Raw genomic sequence first — 23,626 nt, 5'->3', positions numbered from 1 at the left:
GAGGGGCTTATTCTACTTTAGATAGAGTGATTAGAAGGAATTATTCTACTTTAGGTAGAGTGATTAGGGAAGGATTCTGAGAAGGTAACATTTAAGCTGAGACCTGAAGGATGGATAGAAGCCTTCCCTGCCAAGAATGGGAAGAAGCATTTGCAGAAAGCAAGAACAGCACGTGCAAGGCCCTGCGGTAGGAGGGACATGACACAATCAAGGAAGAAGGCACAGTGAGTGGGAGGAGAGTGGTGTTATGCTGAGGTTGGAAAACTCAGTAGGAGCCAAGTCATGTGAGATTTTGTTGTCACTGTTAGAAGTTTGGACTTTAAGTGCAGTGAAAAGCTATTAAAGGGATTTAAGCAGAAGGGTGCCGTGGTCTGATTTACCAGTTATAAAAGATCACTCTGGGGACTTCCCTGGTGGCGCAGTGGTTAAGAATCCACCTGCCAGTGCAGGGGACAGTTTCAAGCCCTGGTCCAGGAAGATCCCACATGCCACGGAGCAACTAAGCCCGAGAGCCACAACCACTGAGCCCGCCTGCCACAACTACTGAAGCCCGCACCCCTAAAGCCTGTGCTCTCCAGCAAGAGAAGCCACCCCAATGAGAAGCCTGCATGCAGCAATGAAAACCCACTGCAGCCAAAAATAAATAATAAAAATAAATAAATCTATTTTTAAAATTATAAAAAAAAAGATCACTCTGTAGGTTATGGAGGGAGTCAAGAGTGCTGGGAGGCCAGTGTGGAGAGGGAGGAATTCCTGGGTGATTACCCCAGGATTCTGTTGGATTCTTACCCCAGAGCCTGTGGGCATTGTGGCCTGGAGCAGAAACGTTTTGCTATGACTTGATTTTCCTGATTTTTCTTTCAGTCTCTCTGAGGATGAAGAGGATGAACTGTTTAAAGGGACAGCTCTGAAAGTTCCGAGGCCCAAAGCACAGGCTGAGGAGGAGGATGAAGACGAGGTGGTAAGGAAGTCCCAGGCGCTGCCAGGTCCTCACACTGCTCCCTGGGGACCCTTCCCCGCTGGCTGTGAGAAGAGGAATGGAGTCTGTTGGTGGCCCTCTCCCTGGGCTCTGTGCTCAGGGCCCTGTGGGAGCAGGCTTGGGGTTGGGAGGGGGCAGCTCTGTAAGCATGGTGGGGATGGTCAGATACCACTTTATTCCTGACAAAGGACCACAGTCTCCATTCATGCAGCAGTGGTTTCTACTTTAAGTAAAGAAAGTTGGGCTGCTTAGTCCTGTATTAGAGTGCTAAAGCCTCAGGTTTCCTCAGCTCTGCTAAGGGATTATATTTTAGAATTGGAAAGGATGTTGATGATCTTCTTGTCTGGCATCCTCATTCATAAACAGACTGAGGCTCAGAAGGATGATTTACCTAAAGCCACAGAGTGAGTTAATGGCAGAGCTAGGACTACAACCCCAGGCTCCTACTAAGACCACCTGTTTCTAAGCATTTTCTGCTTCATCAGCCTGCTTTCCAATCAGCTGCCTTGTTTTGTCACAACATCCCTGGGCAGAAAATGGGTTAAGCCCTGATAGCGTAGCCTCACTTCTCGGGAACTACTCTGGCCCATGATCAGTCTTCACAGGACCATCCAAAGGGAAGGCCACCAGAGCAGAAGGTACCTTAGTAGAGGACACTCAGTGTGCCTATGTCCAGCATCAATCCCCGCTGCCCCCGTGGGACCTGTTCCCTGCCAACCCGGAAGAAAAAGGCCAGGGGCTCAAGTCATGAGAAGGGGGGAGAGTTTCCTCGGAGGCCTGCTAATCCCCCTTATCCTCCTACCTGATTGGAGGGTGTGAGGGAGGGAGGGAGACCAGGGGTAGGAGGCTCTGGCCCTGTGTTCCTGGGGTTTCTTCATCTCGGGATTCTCCACTTGGTCGTGTGGCCAAGCCTCTAAGCTCAACTCTCTCTCAGATGGTGGGGCCGCATCCAGAGCCAGACAGACCGCCTCAGGCCACAGCGTCGTTTTTTCAAATGTGATTGTATTCTTCCCTGCTTCCCTTCATCCTCCTGCATCCTCTTCCCTGAGGGCTGCTCTGCTTCTCTGTTTCATCCTACTCCCACTTTCCCCTTCGACCCTTCTTTTCTGACACTAAATGTGTAAGTTACCACATGAGAGGAGACCTGTCCAATCAGTACACATGTTTCTCAAATAAATGACAAAATTAGCCAAACAAAGTTGGTCTTTTGTCTCTGTGTTGAAAGATTGCCTCCCTTCTCTGACTGCTTGTCTCAGCATTTCTGGAAGCCTATGGTTCGCTGGCCTCAGGGTTAGTCCTTCCAGTAAAACCCTAACCAGCAACCTCCTTTCCAACCTGGAGCCGGGAACAGATGCTGGTCGCTTCACCTTGCCCAGGCAGGAAGTCCATCTGGTGCAGGGACAAGTGAGGACTGACTACTCTTTCCTGTCTTGTCAGAGCATGAAGGGACGCCCGCCCCCAACACCCCTTTTTGGAGATGATGACGATGACGATGACATTGACTGGCTGGGATGAAGACCCAGGAAACTGGTGCAAAGGTTTCTCTACCAACCTTTCCCTAAGCATGATTTTGCACAGCAGCCCTGGGTTTAGACGAGCCACAGGGTGAGGTGAAGGTGAGCATCCTGAGGACAGTAGTTCAGATATCTGAGTTAGCCCATTTCCGAGCCCCCGCCTGGCCAGGTGAAGCAGAGTGTGAACCTGTCTGCAGAACGCTGGGGTTGTCAGCAGCCCGCCATGGTCCTGCCTCAGAGTCCCCCATGGAAGAAGGGCCGGGGGGCTCCCCTTCAGCCAGTCCCTATGAGAGTCCTGCGCACTCCCAAGCTTTTTATTCTCTGAACTCTCAGACTGATCTGCCTCTCAGTACTCAACTGTGTCCCAGCAACAGGACTGTCACCTGGGGTGAGGTCTCCCTGGTAGAACTGAAGGTGGAGTATACCATCTAAACCTGGTTCAGTTAACAGCCTTGCCTGCAGTCCTGGGACATATATCTTTTCTCTGCCTTAAAGCTGATATAAGAGGTCAATGAATATTTGAAATTAACAAAACTAAAATAAATGTTTGCAGTGCAACTTGACTCAGGATGAAATCGAATTTGGTTCTGAGGGCAGTCTGTGCTCTCTGGGAATCTAAGGGTAGGAGTTGTAACAGATCTGGGTTTGTTAACATGTGTGAAAGCATTGTGACATGTTCCCTTTGGTACTTAACCCTGGAACTTTTAGGCTTTCAAAGAAGGTCACCACTCTGCTATCCCAGCTCATCCCAGCTACTTTAAGGCTCAGGGCAGCAGGGTTGTCTGAGGACCAGTCCTGTCATCCACTGGCTCCTGCAGGTGTAGTCCTACACCCTAGGAAGCCATGCAGAGAAGGTGGGAGGGTCCCTGTGTTCTCTTGTCATCGTGATGGCACCTGAGAGATTGAGTCTTTGCTTTGAGAGCAGCTTCCATTCCCTCTGAGTTTAGGCCCAGGACTAATGTAGGGAATAGTGAGAAAATATCTGTGGTCATTTTACTTATTCCAGGATTTTCTAAAGACCATGCGGCCAGTCTTCAAAAAGGAGAGTAATTTTAATAAAAATGTTCCCTGATTTAAAATGTTTATAAGATAGGAACCTGAATTCCACTCCATCTGATCTGATATCATCCTTTTTGATGACAGCTTTGAGCCTGTCTCCCATCTGTGGGCCTGGGAGGCAGTAAAAACTACCATTTACTAAACTTTGTTGTTCAACAAATAGGCACTGTTGTGGAGTACTTTACCCAGACTGTCTCACCCCCAGCAACCCTTGCAGGAGACACTGTTGTCCTTGTTTTATAGAGGAGAGACTGAGGCTTAGAGAGATAAAGTAACCTGTCCAAAGTTACATAGCTAGTAAGCAGCAGAACAAGAATTCAAATCCTGGTCATTGGATTCCGGAGGCCGGGCTCTTGGCCACCCCAGCAGCATTCATCTTGGATTGAGGGAGGAGGGCAGTGATGTTTGTCAGAAATATAGGCTCCTGGGCCCCACCCCAGCTCTCCTGAAACAGAATTGCTGCCCCGTTAGGGTAAACAGCGTAGACTTTTCGGTCTCCACTGCCGTAGCCAGTTACTCTCTCAGCCTCAACCCTCATCTGAGTTGATGAACAGACTGCAGGCCAGGCTGCCTGGCTCTGCATCCTAGCTCTGCCGCTTATTAGCTGGGTGACTTTATTTAACTTCTGTGTGCCTAAGCTTCCTCATCTGTAAGACAAGGACAGAAATAGTTTCTACCTTATTGTGGGGATTAAATGAGTTAATATTGTAAAGTGCTTAGAACACTGCCTGGCACATAATATGCACTATATAGGTGTTTGTTAAATTAAAAAAAAAAAAATTCAAGTAGAGAAAATACCACCTTTTGTGATTTGGCTCTGAAGAACGTTGAAGTGCCTACTTAACTTGACCATATAGTCCATTTCTCTAGAGCATAGATTTTTTTAAAAAGCCCTTCATGCTGTGAAAGCCTCAGATGTATAACCACATTTAAAGAGACTATCAGGGACTTCCCTGGTGGCGCAGTTGTTAAGACTCCACCTGCCAACGCAGGGAACATGGGTTTGAGCCCTGGTCCGGGAAGATCCCACATGCCGCGGAGCAACTAAGCGCGTGCGCAACTACTGAAGCCCGTGCGCCTAGAGCCCGTGCTCTGCAACAAGAGAAGCCACTGCAATGAGAAGCCCGCACACCCGCAGCGAAGAGCAGCCCCTGCTCGCTGCAACTAGAGAAAGCCGGCACACAGCAACGAAGACCCAACGCAGCCAAAATTAAATAAATTTATTTTTAAAAATAAAAATAAAGAGACTCAAACTGAAGAGGTTGCTGGTCACCTATGGAGAGTCTTATCTCAGCAGTGCCCCAGGGCAGGGGTGGAGCCTTAGCTGGTCAGGACACATACGTGGATGCCGGAGCCTCCATCAGCAAGACAAGAAATCTTATACTTGTTGTGACGCTGAGCAGCTTTCTAACTAACTCCCTGCTTATGTGGGGAGAATGCACTGATCAATACTGAAGGCGTCACATGCTATACTTTCTGTTACAGCTACTTCTTATTGTAAATTTTTAAAAGTGGTTTTGATATATTTTTGCTTCTGCCCTCAGGGAGAGAAGGTGCTAATAATTGTGCTGACATGGGCGTTTATAGTCCATGTGACAATTATTTTTCTCATAGCAGGTTCACCATCAATGTCTGTTACACGCACAAGAGAATGGTTTGTTGACTAGGCTGGCACTGGGGGTGTCTGCCTGAGGGAATGGTGTTTCAGGACTGGGTTTCGCTGAGCACAGAGTTGTCCTCTTAGCAGACAGACAGACTCAGTCCTTGGACAGCCCTACTGCCAGCACTACCAGCTCCACTGGCCCCACTCAGCTCCTGCAGTTGTTATCAGGGTTACATGAGCTTGCTGTGTGAATGAGGAGAAACAGAAAAACAGTCACAGACTATTTAAAAATATATATTTATTAAAATATATTTTTTAAATTCTCAAAGCTTCAGACCATCTTTCCTCTAGCCCATGAGGTACTTGAGTGTAGACATTACAGTATACAGCAGTGATTTTCTCTCCCTGGGTCTATTCTTTCCTTTTCTTTAAAGTGAAAAGGTTCAAATATCTGAAGAGCCCCACCTAACTCTACTAGTGTAATCCTTTGGTTTGACTGCTTATTGCATCTTCAGTCAGTACCCACTGTGGCTTACTCAGTATTTTAAATGGATGAATCATGTTTCCCTACCAGATCATTATGGGTGAGCAATAATAAATAAAGAACATTTGTATTGAATATTATTCAGTGCAGTTCTTGGTTTTGCATAGAAGGAGGATCAGGATAAGAGGGGGGCATTAAGGCCATGAAGAGCTCCCTGACACCTAAAGCCATTAATGTATCATCTTCCTGCAGGCAGTGCTGTCTGATGGGAGGAGCTCACTCTATTTGGAGGATAGGTCAAAGCCTTGCTGACAGTCCTGCTTCTCTGCCTTTAGTCTGCTGTCACTCTCCCCCCAAGAAAGGGAGACAGGTCCCAGCAGATGCTGCCATCATCATGAAACCTGCCCCCCGGGTTCTGGTCTATCCATCCACCCTCTGGTCACAGCACCCTTCTTAAGGCACAGAAAGACTATGCCTGGGCCCTCTGCAGCCTGGCTGAGGAGCTGCAGTGGCCCCTGAACTCCAGGGAGCAAGTGCTGGCTTCAGCTGAAAGTTTCCAGGAGCTGGGGATGCCGTGAGAACAGCCAACAGAAGAAAAAGGAGACGTGGGGCTGGAAGTTCAATGTCTGGAAGGAGGGGCCCCAGCTCTCTCCAGGCCCCAGAGCCTGCACAGCTGTCACCAGCTAAGTCATGCTGAGAAGTGGATAGGCTAGGTAGTAGCCCACACCTGAGCCCAGGACCACGCCGAAGAAAATCCAGGTGTTGTAGGACATAACAGCCAGCATCACGAAGTAGCCGATGACCACCTGAGCGACATGAAGTAGAGACTGGCCGAAGTGACACAAGAACCACCTAGATTAAAAGGAGAGCCAAGTTAATGTTGGTAATGAGCTGGAAGCTAGTAGTTGGTGTCAGGGAGTAGAAAGAGCAACTGAGTTACAGGACTAGCTTATTTATAATTTGTATGCTTAACCCAGGAGAGATTTCTTTTTAAAGAGACATATCAGAAACCAGTGATTGAGAGGGGAAGAGGGACCTGTACAAGGAGTTTAGGATAATCACTTCTCCACCACATTTGGCTCTGAGCTTCCTGGTATCCAGGGCAAAAAGGAAAAATGAGATATGTAATCTGTCACATCTGACAAGGGATAATACAAAATCATCAGTAAGGCAGATTTTTTTTTTCCTGAATCTACTGTGAGAGGCAGTATTACAATGGAAAGAGCATGGACTTTGTTGACAGATTAGTTCCTAGCTCTGCCATTTACTAACTGTGGCTTAGCACAAATGTCTTAACCTATTTGAACTTAAATTTCCTCATCAGTAAAACATACATAAGTAAAACAGGTATGAAAATACCTCCCTTGCAGCGGGGTTGTGACTATTTGAGGCACTCATGTAAGAAACAGGTAGGCCCATTAAGCACAGCTGGAGCTGCAGAGAGGGCAGAAAGGGGATCCTAAGTGGCTGTCCTATCAGAACAGGAAGGGAAGAAAGGAGAGAGAAGCCGCCCCCCGCCACCAAGCTGGATACGTTGCTGACAGCAATTCTTATCATTTGTGATGGGACAGCCACAGGTCCCATCTTGGGTTTGGAAGCCTTAGTGACCTAAGGAAGCCTGCTGAGATTTGGGGGAGGGCTGGGTGGACACCCCTGTTGCTAGACTGAGGCCTGCACCAGAGTCCTGAAGATTGGAGCCTCCCATGTGGCCGTTCAGAGAGCTCCAGCCTGGGCATTAGGAGACCTGGGCTCTAGTTCACGTCACTAGTTACTAACCGTAAGCACTTCAGCAAGTCCTGGTCCTTCCCTGGGCCTCAATTTCCTTTCTGGGAAGTGGGGCTAAGTGCCCTGTGGGCCCAGGCTAGCTCTCAGGGTGAATGGGAGGACTCTGCCCTCCCCCCTCCCAACCCCCACCGTCCCGAGCCTGTTACCTGAGGTGGGTTCTGCTGACTGGGGGGGCGTCTGAGCTTGAAGAATTCTCGTCTGTCTCTTCGATGAGCTGCTGGCTGGTGGAGATGGACAGGCTCATCAGGGCCTGGTGGAGCAGCCTGGCTTTGCCAACCTTGATGCCTTCATACAACACAGCCAGGAGCAAGATGACCAACACCGAAAGGGCCATGCCTGTCAAAGGAGGCTGAGTTACAGAGGCCCAGCCAGGCAAGCACTGCTCCTCTTCTGGCAGCTTCCCCGGGGACCTGGCACAGGAGGCAAAAGGGCACCTCCCCCAGCCACTCTGAATCCATTCCTTCTCCCTCCCTCTCTCATCTTCTTCCCCACCCTTGCTGGGCTCAGAACTTCCTGTCCCTCTCCCCCTCCAGCCCTTTCTTGATGGGGGTGGCCTACTGGAGTGTGGCTTTGAGATCAGAAAGAGAAGCTGCCCGGCAAAGCCAGGGGCCGGTGGGGGCGGGGGGATCGGCGGGGGCATGGTGAGGGGCTTGGTGTGGGGAGAAGCCATCTGTGCCCCGCTGCCCTAGCTGCGCCCCAGCAGGCAGCCCAAGTCTCTGTGCTGACTTCTTGTTAAGCGAGGAGCATGCATAGCAAGTTCCTGTTTACGTGTGCATATACAGAAAAGTCTGGGAGGAAGGAGATACGATGAAGGAGTCATAATTATCTCAGCAAATTAGGATACAGTTTTTCATTTTCTGTTCACCGAACTTCCCTAAGTTTCTACTGTGTACTACTTTTGTAATAGTGGGAAAAAACCAATCAGCTATTTTACAGAAAACATTAAGTGCTTACTAGAACTGCTGTGTAAAATTAACTGCTAATTGCTACTTCTCTTTTACAAGTGGAGGGATACTAAATGGTCCAGCTATAGTATTTTGGGGGGCCTCCAGGAGGAAATCATCTGCAAAAGATGCAGGTTTTTGAAATATAAAATTACAGGTAATTGCATGCACATGGTACAAATTCAAACAGTACAAAAGGGTATACAGTGAAAATAAGTATTCTTCCCAACCTAGTCTCCCAAAACCCCAATGCCCCTGTCTAAAGCAGCCTCTGTGTATATAGCTTTCCAGGGATACTCAATGTATATATAAACCTTTGTCTAAATGACAGCACCCTATCTGTGCATACTCTTCAGCATCTGACATTGTCATCCACCTGTACATTGTGCATGGTTTCCCCTTAGTTCACACAGATCTACCTTATCTCTCTGGCTTCATAACATCTGTGATAGATTAGATTCTCCAAAGATGGCTACCTCACTATATCTCACCCCACATGCTCATCCTACAGTGTCAACACTCCTGCCATCAAGTGGTGTGGTCCATGTTCCCTCCCGTTTAGCCTGAGAAGACCTCTGTGACTGCCTCAAGCAGTAAAGATGGAAGTGATGTTCTCTGATTTCCAAGGCTAGGTCTTAAAAACTAGGCATGAGTTCTTTTTTTTTTTTACCTTGTTCTCTCTTTTTTTTCTCCCCTACCTTTTTCTCTTGGGACACTCATTCATTCTTGGAACCTAGCCGCCCTGCCACAAGGACCTCAGCTAACAACCCCTGCTGAGAGTCCCAGCTAACAACCAGCATCAATCAGTGGACATGAGAGTAACTCTTCAAGATGACTCCAGTTCCAGCCACTGTCTGATTATACCTGCATGAGAGACTTTGAGTGAGGCCTGCTTAGCTGAGCCCAGTCAACTCAGAACCTTGAGAAAGAATAATAAAATGACTGCTGTTGTTTTAAGCCACTAGGTCTACCCCACAGTAGATTACTGGAATGGTAACACATTGTAGGGAGGGCCATAATTTATTTGATCAGTACCTGCAATGATGGACATTTGGGCTGCTTCCAGTCTATTTTATTTTTTTGAAGGTACTCAACAAAATTTATTGAATGAATAAATTAAGAACTAAGAATTGACACTTTCAAAACACTGCAGTCTTTAAAATTGTTTTAAATGCACCTCAGCTGTGTAGAATTGGATTATTCATAATTTTTGCCTTTGCCACTATCATCACTGATCTAAGAACAGTCCTCTTGTAGTCACTTGTATTTTACAATTTGCCTAGCAAGCTATAGTTAACAAAATCACATATACTATTTCAAAATAACTTTTGAGAAACATGTATTATTTCTATTAACAGATGTAATAACAGACTTCAATGCACTAAGTAACTGAATAAAGCTACTCAGCTAGGGAATAACATATCCTACTCTGTTTCTAATGCCTGTGTTCCTTCTACTATGTTACAATGCCTTTCATAGTCCATTCCCAGGTTTCAGATCCTGGTAGGTGGCTGATGTGTACTGAATATTGTGATCAATGCAATTTCCATCCATAGGTTGCCAGCAGAGATTATAAAACCAGAAAGTAAAAATGGCGACAGGTGGAAGAACACAAATATGAATCGGGTCTAAAGGTATATAGGAGGAGAAAGTATAAAGAGCTAGAAAGAGATAGAAGGATTGGAGAGAATGGGCAAATGGGAGATGTGGGCTCCTAACAGAGACAACTGGATCATTGGAGTGAAAGCTCTCATCTCACCAGTCTATTTTTAAAATGCAAGTACTTAAGTGGAAATATAACTCCATCATGAATTAGTGCCCGACTCTGCCTTTTCAAGTTAAAGGAATACTCTTCTCATTTGAGGTCAACGGCTGCAGCAGCTGCTCTGGGCTTCTGATCTGATGCTGGACAGTGAACCCTGTATAAGGGAGGTGCTAAGAGGTAACAAGAGGCCTTGATCTAGTTCTGGCTCTGATGCTTACTCTGTGTGACCCTGGACGAGTCTTTTCCCCTCTCTGGGCTTCAGTTCCCTCCCCTGTAATAGAGGGGAAAGCTGCACCCCCTAGCCTCTCTCTGGGCCTTTGTGAGCATCAGTGAGATAACAGAACCCTTTGCAATCTGAAGGGCAGTGGTTCCAAATGGAATTATAAATGCAAAGTTCCCGCTCAATGTTTATGCAAGAGGAGTCAGGCTCGCTAAAATGTCCACCGAGAATAACAATAACGAGAACCCAGGTTCCCACTGCCTGGAGGTACAAGGCTTCCCAATTCTTACCTGCAGGACTGTGGACACTCCAGAAATCAAAGAGAAGCACTACCTCATCTGAGAAGATGAAATGCATCTGAAAGAGAAGGGATTGCATCACAGGGGGCTTAGGGCAGTGGAAATTGTGTTCCCTAATGCTCTCCAGCAACCTCTTGTAAAGGCCCAGGAAAATGAGGTCACTGGACTTAAGTGCTGGAAGGGCCATTAGGGGTCATCAGGGCCAAATGAGGCCAGACAAGGCAGGGACTTGCCCAGGGTCCCACAGTGGGTCAGCAGTACAGCTACAGTTGAGTTGGCCCTGTTCCAGGTAGAAGTAAGGTGTTGGTGGGGAGTTCCCCATCCTCACTGGGCCAACTGGGTCACAGTGCTCTCAGGTCATGCTGAGATGACTCCCCTGTGCCCTCCAAAGCCAATGGGAGAAGCACTAGACTGAGGAATGACTGCCTCTTCTTACCCCCTGGGCCCCAGCTGTTCTGCTCCAGCAGTGTTTATCATGGAAGGGCCCAGGGACAGCTGTCTTCAGTCTGTACCGCCCACCTGTTCACTTGAAATTCACTAAACATTTGCTGAGCCCAATTGTGTGCCCAACATTATGGACAAAGGTTAATGTCTCTGCCCTTGATGAACGCACAGTCTTACAGAAAGAATGAAGGTAGAAGCAATGAGCACACAGCACCTGTCTGAAGGCTCTTCTCGAAAAGCAGCTGGTCCACCCTGTGTTCAGGGTAGCATCAAGGGCTTTTCATATATTGTCTCATTTCACCACGGTCTTCTGTGTGACAGGGCCAATTAGACCCAGCTTACAGGAAGGAAAACGGAGAACCAGGCTCTGAAAAGTTAAGTAATTTGCTGAAGGTCACAAAGCTAACAAGTTTGCAGAACTGGGATTCAAACTCGAGCCTAGTTAGATGCCAAAGCCCTATCCATCTATGCTGCCTCTCAGTGACCAAGAAAGGAGAACAAGATGGGAACTGAATGATGATTCTAAATGCCCGCATCAGGCTTAATGACTATGTTTGGCAAGATTAAAGCCAGAGAGATCAATCAGTTAGTTCACCCTCTCAAGGAACGGAAGTTTCCCTCTTGTCACAGGGTAAGACCTCAGCCAGCAGAAGCAGCTCTAGAAACACTGTCAGTGCTCACCCAGCTGAGGAGATCCTGGCTGAGTTGGGATCAGTTGGTGGAAGCCTTTGCCTTCAAAGACAATGGCCAAATATTAGAATCCTCAAACGCCAGAGCTAGAAGTGTCCTCAGAAAGTTTTTTTTTTAAGATATAATTGACAAATAACATATTAGTTTCAGGTGTACAACATGATTCGATATATGTATATATTGCAAAATGATCACCACAAGAAGTCTAGTTAACATCCATCAAGACAGTTACAATTTTTCTTTCTTGTGATGAAAACTTTGAAGATCTACTCTCAGCAACTTTCAAATATACAGTATTATTAACTAGTCACCATGCTGTTACATTATATCTCCAGGACTTAATTATTTTCTCAGAGAATTGTTAGTCCCCTGGTTTTCACTTTTTTTCCACGGAACACCAGCAAATAAAATCTTCCTTGTAACTCCACTATATAAGACGCAGGACTCTGGGTGAAGAGGGGAGAGACGTGTGAGCTCTGCTGAAACTCAGTGTGGAAAACATTGATCTGGTCCAATTCTAGTCCCTTTCTAACCCCTTCTCATTTGCAGATGGGGAAAAGGAGTCCCAAGAGGGGAATGGATTTGTCCGAGACCTCATAAGACGAAAATGGAAACCTAGGCAGTCTTTTAAAAATCATGTTGAATAATTTTAAAATAAAAATAGCTTTTTATCTCCCTAGTATGAAAGTGGTACTTGCTCAATGTAGAAAGCTGAAACAATACCAAAAAGAAAGTAAAAATCATTTTGAGTCCTACTACCCAGAGACATCCCGTGTTAAGATTTCAAAGAGAATATCAGTTGAGGTGGCAAAATGTTCACAAAAGATTAATATGCAAAAACAAACGGGTACAAATAATCCTGTGAAATTCCATTTATCCTGGAATTGCGCTCATTCAATTTCAGAAGCCTCTGGCACCATCTCTGCAGGTGGGGTGGAGGGAGGTGTGGCGCCTAAAGGCGCCTACCCCTTCTCTGAGTTCACCTGATAAAGCAGTTGACATGACTGGAATGTCCCCTGTGGCTAATTAACCAGAGAGGTTCCATAACTGGGTTCCTTCTGTCATCCTTGGTCCTGGGCCAGCTATCTCTGGGGCCCCAAACAGTTTTTGCAATAGACCTGAACACCCACCAAACAGTACAATTAATTCAATCAATAAGCATTGCTGTGCTGGGGGTGCAGGTGCTGGAGATAGAGAGATAAAGGAGACAAGTCCTTGGCCCCCAAGGAGCTAACATCTGTTAGGGGAGAGGGAGTGAACAGATATTACAACGGGGTGTATGTATTCAGCAAGGGGGAGAGGCACAGGGGAGCCAGCTGGGGTACTGGGAATGAAGACCCCTGGGGGACACCTAACCCATCCGGTGAGGCAGGTGGCTAGGACATCTTCTGAAGAAGGAGAAGCAGGAGGCAGCTAGGGGAAGACGGACAGTCCAGCATTTCCAAGCTGAAAGTGTCCATATAGAGTGTCCACCCCACTGGGGAGTAAGTAGCCAGGAAGGGACAAAGACTCACCTCTCTTGCCTTTTCACAGCAGACAAAGATTCAAATCAGCACACCCTGACTTGGAGCTGCAGTTTTCAGTTAAATAGTCCCATGGTCAGATATGCAAGGGGCGGGCCTCTCATTCTGTTTCACTGCTTAGGGTAAATCCGGGCCTCCAGTAGCTGAGTTACCTGCGCCTTGTTCAGGGCCCCACCCTGCTAGGGAGGGGCTGTGGTGAAGAAGACAGCAATCGTGGGACTTGCTTTCTTCTTTATTTTCTCATTTGGGGTTACTTACACTTTTGAGAAAAGTGCCCTCAGTTACAACCCGAAGAGTTTAGGGGAAGATTAAGGTCGCTGTCCTGCCGCTGACTGGGGAATTTTTTTTTTTTTTTTAATTATTTGGCCGCGCAGAGTGGTATGTGGGATCTCAGTTCCCCGACCAGGGACGGAACCCACGTCCTCCGCATTGGAAGCGCAGAGTCTCAACCACTGGACCACGAGGGAAGTCCCTGGGTAACTTTTCACATAAGCTTTTCCCATCCGTTTCCCCTTTTAGAGGACCGGCAGGAGGTGGGTGTGTGCGTTTGACTAAATGACCTGCGTTGGCTTCCTGAATCTTCAATTCTACGACATTCTCCATGGGATGAAGAAAATTGCGTATATGATTTATTCAAAGACCAAAGAGGTTTGCAAGCTGTCATTCTCTCCAGCCCAGGTGAACTCTACCAAGAAAACTAGTTTATCTGAAACGCTATTTCTAACCCAAGTGTAGGGAGGATGGAAAGCAGCTGGGTCTGGTTTTTTTTTCCCCAAAAGAATCAGACCACGAACTTGCCAAAACAGGGAACCGGCCCGGGGGGGTGTGCGCGCCCGGCCTCAGGCTGAAATGCTCCGGGCATTCCCTCTTCTTGGGAGCCTTCCCAGAATCTCTCCGAAGTCACTGCGCCCAGAGCAGGGGACCCTCGACTCCGCCTTCACCCACCGCGCCCCGACCCTCAGCCGCCCCACAGCTGCGCGTAATGACTGCTCGTCGAGCCGGACTGACTCCCAGCAGAAGGGACAAATAAAAAGGAAACCCCAAAAACGCGGCCGGCTCTGCCTCTCGCGTGCCCCCAGCCCTGTTCCCGCTGTTGACAAGGCTGCCAACACACCCCCTCACCAGCCCTCATCCAGGGGCGGCGGGCACCTCGGGATGCCAGAGGTCGGCTGCTCCTGGGACCCCGCCCCAGCGCCCACCCCGCGTCCGCTCCTCTCGGCGACGCCCGGACTCACCGCCATGGTGAGCAGGCTGGGCGGCCGGGCGCCGGGGCCGCGTCTGCTCGCTCGGGTCTCCGGGCTCCAAGTCCCGCCCGCAGCCGCCGGGATCGCAGCAGAGGCCGCGCGGTCACGTGGTCGGGGCCAGTCGCGCGCGGGCGCCTGGGAGTTGTGGTCCCCACGGCGCGCCCCACTCAGCGCGTCCTCGGGCGCACCCACGTGCCGGACCCCCTGCCTAGCCCCAGGTCCCATGCCAAGCGAGTCACTGGGCCAGAGCTGCCAGCACAGCGGACTCCCTTCTGCCTTCCGTTTGGCCCCTTTCTGTTTTGCACTTGACTTGTCTTCGCAATTATCATAAAAAGATTTATTGCTTGTTATAATAAACCGTGCGAAGCTTAACACATGTTGAGTTATAGATCGAAGAGTCCATCCTATGGACTTAATAGAAACAAATTAGAAGTAAATTAAAGAAATTATGCCCTAGGCTTTTAATGTAGCCATTCTTCTTCTTTTTTTTCTTTTCCAATCTGATAAGTGAAAAGCAATACACAGTTGTAAATTTAATTTGTATTGCTTTGATTACTAGGATGGGAAACTTTTTTCTTATTGGTATTTCTATTTTTCTGTATTGTTTGTCCATTTCACCCATCCAGTTTTTGGGGGGAAGTTTTATAGGGGATGAGGGACTTTTAACAGTATTTAATTTAAAATATATTTAGTATCCTAAATATATTTAGAAGAACTCTTTTCCAGTCTTTCTATGAGGAAAGTGGCTTCTTAGAGAAACCTTTCCAGAGACCTTGAACCTTACTAGCAGACATTGAACCTGGATGTGACCTCAGTTCAAATCCTGAGCCAGCAAGAACTGGCTATGGGACCTCCAGCAAATGGCTTTATATTTTGAGCCTTGGTTTCCTGGTCAGTCAGTAAAATGGAAAGAACAGTAGAATCTATGTCATAGAGGTATTGTAAGGCTTAAATGAAGTCTTGTGTGTTAAATTATCAGCATAGAACCTGGCAGTGGGAGCTTGCTCAAAAAATGGTAGCCATTGTCATCGTTAGCAGCAAATATTTCTGTTCTGTCGTAACTGAGCAGGACCCTATGGGGCCTTCCCGGGACAGACCCCTCCCAGCATGTCCTCTGCCTGCCTCTTCTTTGTAGAAAAGCTGTAGTCTCCTAAGCCTCCCCTGACTCAAGAATTAGTGATCGAAAGGGTGAACGTGTAGTGACAAAAACAGCAGTTGGGCCAGGAGAAACAGGTAAGAATGTAAACAGTAAATCAGCCATGTGGCAGTCACAGAATCTTTTTAATTCCTCCCTGAAGTACCTAGATAACAATATCTGATGCAAATTTCCTGATTTGTTTTACAGATACTAAAACCCCACCAAACGGAAGAAGTTAACTACTAGATGATCATGAGCAGGTAACCCCCAGACCCACTGGAGCCTGAGCATTAATAATGTTGACCCCTGTGACACCAACCTGTTACCTCACCATCAACCAATCAGAGAATTGTGCACCAGCTGATCACACACCCTGACATGCCCCTCCCTCACCTTGCCTTTAAGAATGCTTCCCTGAAGCCCATCGGGGATTTTGGGTCTTTTGAGCATGAGTTGCCCTGTTCTTCTTGCTCAGCCCTGCAATAAACTTATGTCTGCTCCAAACTCCGACGTTTTGGTTTGTTTGGCCTCACTGTGCGTCAAGCACATGAACTTGGGTTCAACAACACTAAGAGAGGAAGCCACTTCAACGGTCAAGCCACTTGCTCAAGGTCACACAGCTTCTAAGGGCCTCAATCTGAAAGACAGTGAGGGTTGAGGGAAATCAGGGATTGGGGCAGCCTCAGGGAAAGAGTACAGGGCCAGTGCTGTGAGGAGGTCTGGGAGGGAGGGCCGCTGCTGTCAGGGATGTGCCAGGCTCCATGGAGAAAGCAATGGGGAGAAGACGTATTCTTGAAGCATCTGGACTCCAAGGGCTTGGTGATTTGGGTGTAATTTCTCACCCCTCTGGGTCTTACCTGGGCAACAGAAATAAGAAGACTTGACCTTCACACTATGCACTCCCCCACTCCCCCAACCCCCATCAAAGGATTTTCAACAAAGCTTTATTCATTTACTATTTTTGTTGGCTTTGTTACAATCCGATGACCTTCACACTTGGTTCTCACTTCCTCGTGTGTGTTATGATTCTAACAGTCCTAAAGTTCTAAAGTGCCCCTTTTCTTTCTGAGCCACCAGAGACTCCCCTCCTCTGGCTCCCAGGCAGAGAACAGAATCCCAGCTCATAAGATAACACCACAGATGGCCAAGCCTTGGTCCATGGCAAGAGATTCTTTCCAGATTCCGTACTTGACAACCTGTAGACTCCCCTCCTCCCGAGGAGCAACAGAGTCTGCCCTTGTCTTTCCAGTGCACACCCAGAGTCCTGGGACAGAACAGAATCCCCAGCCAGAAAAGATGGTGCTGCCTCGGGTGCCACAGAGATCAGCCAGGGGCCCTTTAAATTGGGTGCTCAGCTCATGCGTGGTCGGTTGGTGGAGGGGAAATCCAACTAGTCATTTCTCCTTTTGAGGCTCAGTAGCGGAACTTGAGGTCCCATGAAAAGCCTACATGCACAAAATATTACTTGTGCAGAATATCTGGCCTTGGTGCACAGATAAGGCTGTATGACTCCATGGGCACCGCTATCCCTCTCTGGGCCTCTCTGGAATGGATGACCTCTAACTGCCCCTTCACATGCTGATGATCTGCAGTTATAAGTGAGCTTGAGTTTGGGGTTAAACACTCTATGGCTAGGATTTTTGCATGTTTTCCATGTAGCTCCATTCAGCTAACCTCTCTCATTCTTCCACAAACCTCTAGTATTTTATTTTACTTTATTTTATTTTGTTTTATTTTATTTATTTATTATTTTTTGTGGGGTGGCTGTGCCGTGTGGCATCCCTAGCTCCCCAACCAGGGATCGAACCCGCACCCCCTACATTGGAAGCGCGGAGCCCTAACCACTGGAACACCAGGGAAGTTCCAAACTTCTACTATTTTATATTTATGCTATGAGTAGCATAATGTATAATACATACATAATACATAACACAGCATTATGCATCTGGTGTGTGTGGCACAGGGAGAGTATGCACATCAGAGGATGATCAGAGTGTGGAGACAGAGTGTGTGTGTGTGTGTGTGTGTGTGTGGCATGGACTTTGTGAGGTTGGGAAAAGCAGGAGCCAGGCCACTGACAACCTGAAGGCCATGTGTAAAGTGAGGAACTTATTCTGGGACAGAGAATCACCAAAGTGTTTTTTTTTTTTTTTAATAAATTTATTTATTTTATTTATTTATTTTTGGCTGCGTTGGGTCTTCGTTGCTGCGCGCGGGCTTTCTCTAGTTGTGGTGAGCAGGGGCTACTCTTTGTTGCAGTGCGTGGGCTTCTCATTGCGGTAGCTTCTCTTTGTTGCGGAGCACGGGCTCTAGGCACGCGGGCTCAGTAGTTGTGGCTCGCGGGCTCAGTAGTTGTGGCTTGCGGGCTCTAGAGCGCAGGCTCAGTAGCTGTGGCACACGGGCTTAGCTGCTCTGCGGCATGTGGGATCTTCCCAGCCCAGGGCTTGAACCCGTGTCCCCTGCATTGGCAGGCGGATTCTTAACCACTGCGCCACCAGGGAAGCCCACCAAAGTGTTTTTAATGTATGTTTTTCTCCCTGCAGTTTCCCTTTTCTTTCCCAAATGTCACTCTCTTAGTGAGGTCTACCCTGACCACCTGATTTAAAACTACAATCCCTCTTGTATCCTTCGCCCTGCTTACTCTCCTTTGTTGTTTTTCCATGGTATGCATCACTGTGTAGCATCCTGTTTAATTTGGTTATTCATTCTTCCTTTCTCTGCACTCATATGGAAGTTCAAGGAAAACAGGGATTTCTGTGTTTTTATTTAAGAAGGCACTCCCAGTCCCTTAAATAGTTCATGTCGCAACACAGACTGTCCATTAACAATCGTTGAATGAGTGAATGAACCCCAGCAGGCACACGCTCTGTGCTTCATTGCTTCAGAGGAAGGAAGTGGCAGAAACAGAGGCAGCCTCTGAGATGTGATGGTTTTATTTCCATGAGAGTGTGGCAGGTTTGGGGCGGTTTGTGGGAGAAGTTAGAAAATAATTTGTGCAGCAGCATGAGGTAAAGCGGGGTTCCCTTCCCCAACCCACAGAATACCTCAGCCTAGAAGAGGGAGCCTGGAGCAAGGGGCCTCTGGATCACCAGGGGAAGGCCCTGGGGGGAATGGCGACAGACAGGACAGAGGGTCATGCCCCAGCTTGGGGAAGGAGCAACTGAGAGGTCAAGAGGCCTTGCAGTTGGGACAATGATAGCAAACCCAAATGTGGCCCTGCCTCCCAAAATCATGGACCAGGGGTAGAGAGACCACCAATCATACAAATAAACATACAACCTGTTTAGAGGGGGTTAAAAAAAGATGAGGGCTTCTTTAGGAAGCCCTGGTCTTGAGTTGTGAAGTCTTAGGAAAACTTAAACAGAGGACAGGCAGGTAGGAGACAGATCCCTGGAGGGCACCCTACCTTTCAGCCCTCTCCTTTGCTCATGTCTGGGCTGTGACTCCCTTTCACTGATCACCTCAGGCATTTAGATCAGCCTGATTCCTCCTGGGTAAACATGGAGCAAGTCCCCCTGCAATCACTTTCTCTCTGTTTGCAAAGGCTCTCGCTGTTAACCTGGATTCTTGCAGCAATCCAGGGGCCAGAAGGCCAGACGTGGCCACCCAGAGGGTAGGGTCTACAGTGAGTCAGTGGCAGACAAAAGCCCCCCAACTTGCACCTGGCCCAGCACTGTGTCCACTGTGGAAGGCTGTGAGCAGCTGTTACAACCTCAGATGAGCATGTGCAGGATGCGGGATGAGACCTCCCCACAACTACAGTGGGAAAAGGGGCCCTGGGGAGGTGCACACATTTTACCCCAATGTACCTGAGATGCTTGCCGAGATAACCCCGAACAGGGCCTTGAGATCTCACGCTTTACTTGCACGGTGTTTTTTGTGTTTTTTTTTGTTTGTTTGTTTTGTTTTTTGAGGGTACTAAATCGTTTATTGATTACACATGATAATGGATGATACACAAGCTTCATTCCCATCTATAACTTTATCTGGTACCATAATTCAATTTAGATAGTTTGCATGGGGTGTGCCAACAATCATATTAATAACAAAAAAACTCCATGACTTTGCTTGGGTGACCCTTTTAATGGTGAACTCCAGGTTACAGCACAGTTAACTGTCAGTTCAACGACACCAAGGTTTCTGAAGACAATGGCTTCTCCATCCAAGCAGGTTGTAATAGAACCTGGCATCACCCTGAAGGAATTCTTAGTTCACACTGTTGGGATAGTTTACCAAAATGGCCTCAGAGTAGACTAACTTTACGCAGCACATTAAAAAAAAAAGACACATTTATTCAGTGTCATGATCAGACTATTACACTTAGCAATCAACAGCATGGGTGCAAAAAAAAAAAAAAATCTACATTAAAACCCTTTGTTGGAATGCTTGGCACTTTCCACAGAAGAGAAACTAAAATCACCTGTTATACAATTAGTCACAAATACAGTCTTTGAGGGGTTTTTTTGTCCATACACATGAGTATGGTCTAGAACATGTCTTCTTTGTAGCAGCTAGGCCCTGCCGCCACTGTGCTTGGCTGAGTTCACAAATCTGTTGTAACCTGTAGCTTCCCTGTCACTTGTCTGGCTCTCCTCTCCTGCTAAGCTTTGCAATTAAAACCTTCTGCCATTGCCATAGCTATTGCTGCTGCTGGAACCACCATAGCCACCTTGGTTTCGTGGTTTGGCAAAGTATTGGCCTCCACTACCATAGGGGCCAGAACTTCGGCCTCCAAAGTTTCCTCCTTTCATGGGTCCAAAATTTGAAGATTGATTGTTGTAATTGCCAAAATGATTGTAGCTTCCGCCACCTCCAAAATTGCTTCCATCATTACTGAATCCATTATAGCCATCCCCACTGCCACCATATCCACCACCACCGCGGCTGCCACCAAAGCCACCTCGACCACCGAAGTTTCCTCCACGACCAAAGTTGTCATTCCCTCCAAAACCACCTCCGCGACCACCACCAAAGTTTCCAGAACCACTTCGACCTCTTTGGCTGGATGAAGCACTAGGCATCTCTTGCTTAGATAGGGCTTTCCTTTCTTCACAGTTGTGACCATTCACTGTGTGGTATTTCTTTTTTTTTTTTTTGGCTGCATTGGGTCTTCGTTGCTGTGCGTGGGTTTTCTCTGGTTGCAACGAGCGGGGGCTACTGTTCATTGTGGTGTGCAGGCTTCTCATTGTGGTGGCTTCTCTTGTTGCGGAGCACAGGCTCTAGGCACGCGGGCTCAGTAGTCGTGGCACGTGGGCTCAGTAGTTGTGGCTCGCGGGCTCAGTAGTTGTGGCTCACGGGCTCTAGAGCAGAGGCTCAGTAGTTGTGGCTCACGGGCTTAGTTGCTCCATGGCATGTGGGATCCTCCCAGACCAGGGCTCAAACCCATGTCCCCTGCATTGGCAGGTGGACTCTCAACCACTGCACCACCAGGGAAGCCCCCTGTGTGATATTTCTGAATGACAGTCTTGTCTGTCTATGGAGTTGTGGTCATCAAAGGTTATGCAAGCAAAGTCTCTGTTTTTGCCACTGTCTCAGTCAGTCATGATTTCAATCACTTAAATTTTCCCATACTGTTCAAAATAATCTCTTAGGTGATGTTCTTCAGTGTCTTCTTTAATGCCACCAACAAAAATCTTCTTCGCAGTTAAGTGGGCACCAGGTCTTTAAGAATCTTCTCTTGAGACGGCCTTCTTTGGTTCCACAATTCTTCCATCCACCTTGTGTGGCCTTGCATTCATGGCTGCATCCACCTCCTCCACAGTGGCATATGTGATAAACCTGAAGCCTCTGGAGCGCTTGGTGTTTGGATCCCTCATTACCACACAGTCTGTGAGTGTTCCCCATTGCTCAAAATGGCTCCTCAGGCTCTCATCAGTTGTTTCAAAGCTCAAACCTCCAATGAAGAGTCCCACAGCTCTTTGGGAGACTCTGACTTAGACATGATGGCAGTAGAGGGGGGAGAATTTAATGATGCTTGCTTGGCGGCATTCACGGGCAGAAAGGAGTAATCTAATGAACGTATCTCTACTTGTATGGTGGTTTTACAACTGCAAATTCTTGGGACTTCCCTGGTGGCGCAGTGGTTAATAATCCTCCTGCCTGCAGGGGACACGGGTTCGAGCCCTGGTGTGGGAAGATCCCACATGCCACGGAGCAACTAAACCCGTGCGCCACAACTACTGAGCCTGCGCTCTAGAGCCCGCGAGCCACAACTACCGAAGCCCGCACGCCCCAGAGCCCGTGCTCCGCAACAAGAGGAGCCACCACAACGAGAAGCCCGCGCATCGCAACGAAGAGTAGCCCCACGCTGGCCGCAACTAGAGAAAGCCCGTGAGCAGCAACAAAAAGACCCAACACAAACCAAAAAAAAAAAAAAAAAAAAAAAAAAAATCCTAAGTAAACAAACAAATTCCTAAGTAAAAAAAAAAAAAAAGCTGCAAATTCTTTGACATTCCTCCCATTGAGAGGTGGGGGTCTCTGTTCCCTCTGGGCCAACCTTAGTGATTCACTTACTAGCAATAGAATACAGCAGAAGTGATGTTATATGGCTTCTGAGGCTAGGTCATAGAATGCAGTTTTACAAGATGGAAAGAGTTTTGGAGATTGGTTGCACACAATAAATATGCTTAACACTACGAAACTGTATACTTAAAAATGGTTAAGATGGTAAGTTTTATGTTATGTGTATTTTACTACCATTTTAAAAAATCAGGCACCTTTCATATGATGACATATTATTTGGCAATAAAAAGGAATGAAGTATTGATACACGCTACAATGTGGATGAACCATGAAAATGTTATGCTAAATGAAGGAAGCCAGTCACAAAAGACCACATATATATATTTTAAATTTTTATTTATTAATTTATTTATTTTTAGCTGCGTTGGGTCTTTGTTGATGCGCGCGGGCTTTCTCTAATTGCGGCGAGTGGGGGCTACTCTTTGTTGCGGTGCACAGGCTTCTTATTGCAGTGGCTTCTCTTGTTGTGGAGCACGGGTTCTAGGCCTGTGGGCTTCAGTAGTTGTGGCACGTGGGCTCAGTAGCTGTGGCTCATGGGCTCTAGTGCGCAGGCTCAGTAGCTGTGGGGCACGGGCTTAGTTGCTCCGCGGCATGTGGGATGTTCCCGGACCAGGGCTCGAACCCGTGTCCCCTGCATTGGCAGGCGGATTCTTAACCACTGCGCCACCAGGGAAGTCCCGATGTGTTCATTCTTGAAGCCAGGGTTGTGGAGGTAACACCTCTAAGAATTCTTAGACACAGGCTCTCTGCCCAACTTCACAGGAACCCTGGACTTGTCTTGATGGGCTCCTCTGACACCTCTATGAGGTTGTCCACTCCAACTGCCAAGGGCTCCCAGGCCCTGCACACCTGCCTCCTGCAGGAAGACTGAGGGGCCCCGAAGACTTTCCATCAAGTTGAAGTTAGCCCATGATGTCATGTCCCAACAGTGACTCAGAGGCAAATCTAAAAATCAGATAATAAGCAGTTGGTACTTTATTTGTTTGCTCAGACATCTTGTACTGTTCGGTTTGGTATTGCAAAACAAAGAACCACATGGAAGTTTACAGTTCAGGGAGATTTTTTGCTGTGAGTACACAGACATCCAGGCAGCTTTCCCAAACATGCTTGAATGTCCCCTTCTGAGAAATCACAAGTGATTGGCAGGGAGAGGTTAGCAGAGCATTGTGGATGAGGGGCCACCTGTACGTGGATCAGGACGTGGATGTGCGTATGGTGAGTGCGTGTATATGTCAGAGTACGCATGATTGAGCACGTGATTGGGTAGATTTATGACTCTGTACTTGTGAGTCACTGTAAGTGGCAAGTCTGAGTTTGTGTGAGCTAATGTGTGTGAGTTGAGAATGTGGGGAAATGTTGGAATGGTGTGTGTGTGTGTGTGTGTGTGTGTGTGTGAGAACATGTAGGCACTTC

General features: G+C 47.6%; 2 protein-coding genes and 1 pseudogene across 10 annotated transcripts in view; 1 reads left to right on the top strand and 2 right to left on the bottom strand.

Moving 5' to 3' along the window:
* The window catches only part of FKBP15 (FKBP prolyl isomerase family member 15), a 55,133-nt gene extending 52,077 nt beyond the window's left edge, over positions 1–3,056 (top strand). For 6 of the 7 annotated variants that reach the window (XM_028165473.2, XM_028165471.2, XM_007178186.2 and 3 more), the window contains 2 exons: positions 865–961; positions 2,417–3,056. In XM_028165473.2, the coding sequence (XP_028021274.2) occupies positions 865–961; positions 2,417–2,494 (175 nt within the window). In that variant the 3' untranslated portion in view covers positions 2,495–3,056. Of the gene's footprint in view, positions 1–864; positions 962–1,913; positions 2,355–2,416 lie in introns of those variants that run through there. The other variant, XM_028165470.2, reaches the window with a different exon arrangement.
* A 2,394-nt stretch (positions 3,057–5,450) lies between these two features.
* SLC31A2 (solute carrier family 31 member 2) lies at positions 5,451–14,636 on the bottom strand. 3 transcript variants are annotated; one of them, XM_007178190.2, is made up of 4 exons: positions 14,545–14,636; positions 10,644–10,710; positions 7,571–7,760; positions 5,451–6,491 (listed from the first exon to the last, which is right to left on the bottom strand). In XM_007178190.2, the coding sequence occupies exons 1-4, from the start codon at positions 14,548–14,550 to the stop codon at positions 6,323–6,325; spliced, it is 432 nt and encodes a 143-aa protein (XP_007178252.1). In that variant the 5' UTR covers positions 14,551–14,636; the 3' UTR covers positions 5,451–6,322. The 3 variants fall into 3 exon arrangements, with proteins under 3 accessions (XP_007178252.1, XP_007178254.1, XP_007178253.1); XM_007178192.3 differs by lacking the exon at positions 14,545–14,636 and adding an exon at positions 13,301–13,499; XM_007178191.3 differs by lacking the exon at positions 14,545–14,636 and adding an exon at positions 11,311–11,824.
* Positions 14,637–19,966: 5,330 nt separating this feature from the next.
* On the bottom strand, positions 19,967–21,632 carry LOC103006577 (heterogeneous nuclear ribonucleoprotein A1-like; annotated as a pseudogene).
* Positions 21,633–23,626: the final 1,994 nt, after the last annotated feature.

Source organism: Balaenoptera acutorostrata, chromosome 6 (genome assembly GCF_949987535.1).
Source record: "Balaenoptera acutorostrata chromosome 6, mBalAcu1.1, whole genome shotgun sequence".
In the NCBI taxonomy this organism is placed as follows: domain Eukaryota; kingdom Metazoa; phylum Chordata; class Mammalia; order Artiodactyla; family Balaenopteridae; genus Balaenoptera; species Balaenoptera acutorostrata.
The sequence above is the reverse complement of the archived record's forward strand: the minus strand, read 5'-3'. Positions and strand labels throughout refer to the sequence as shown.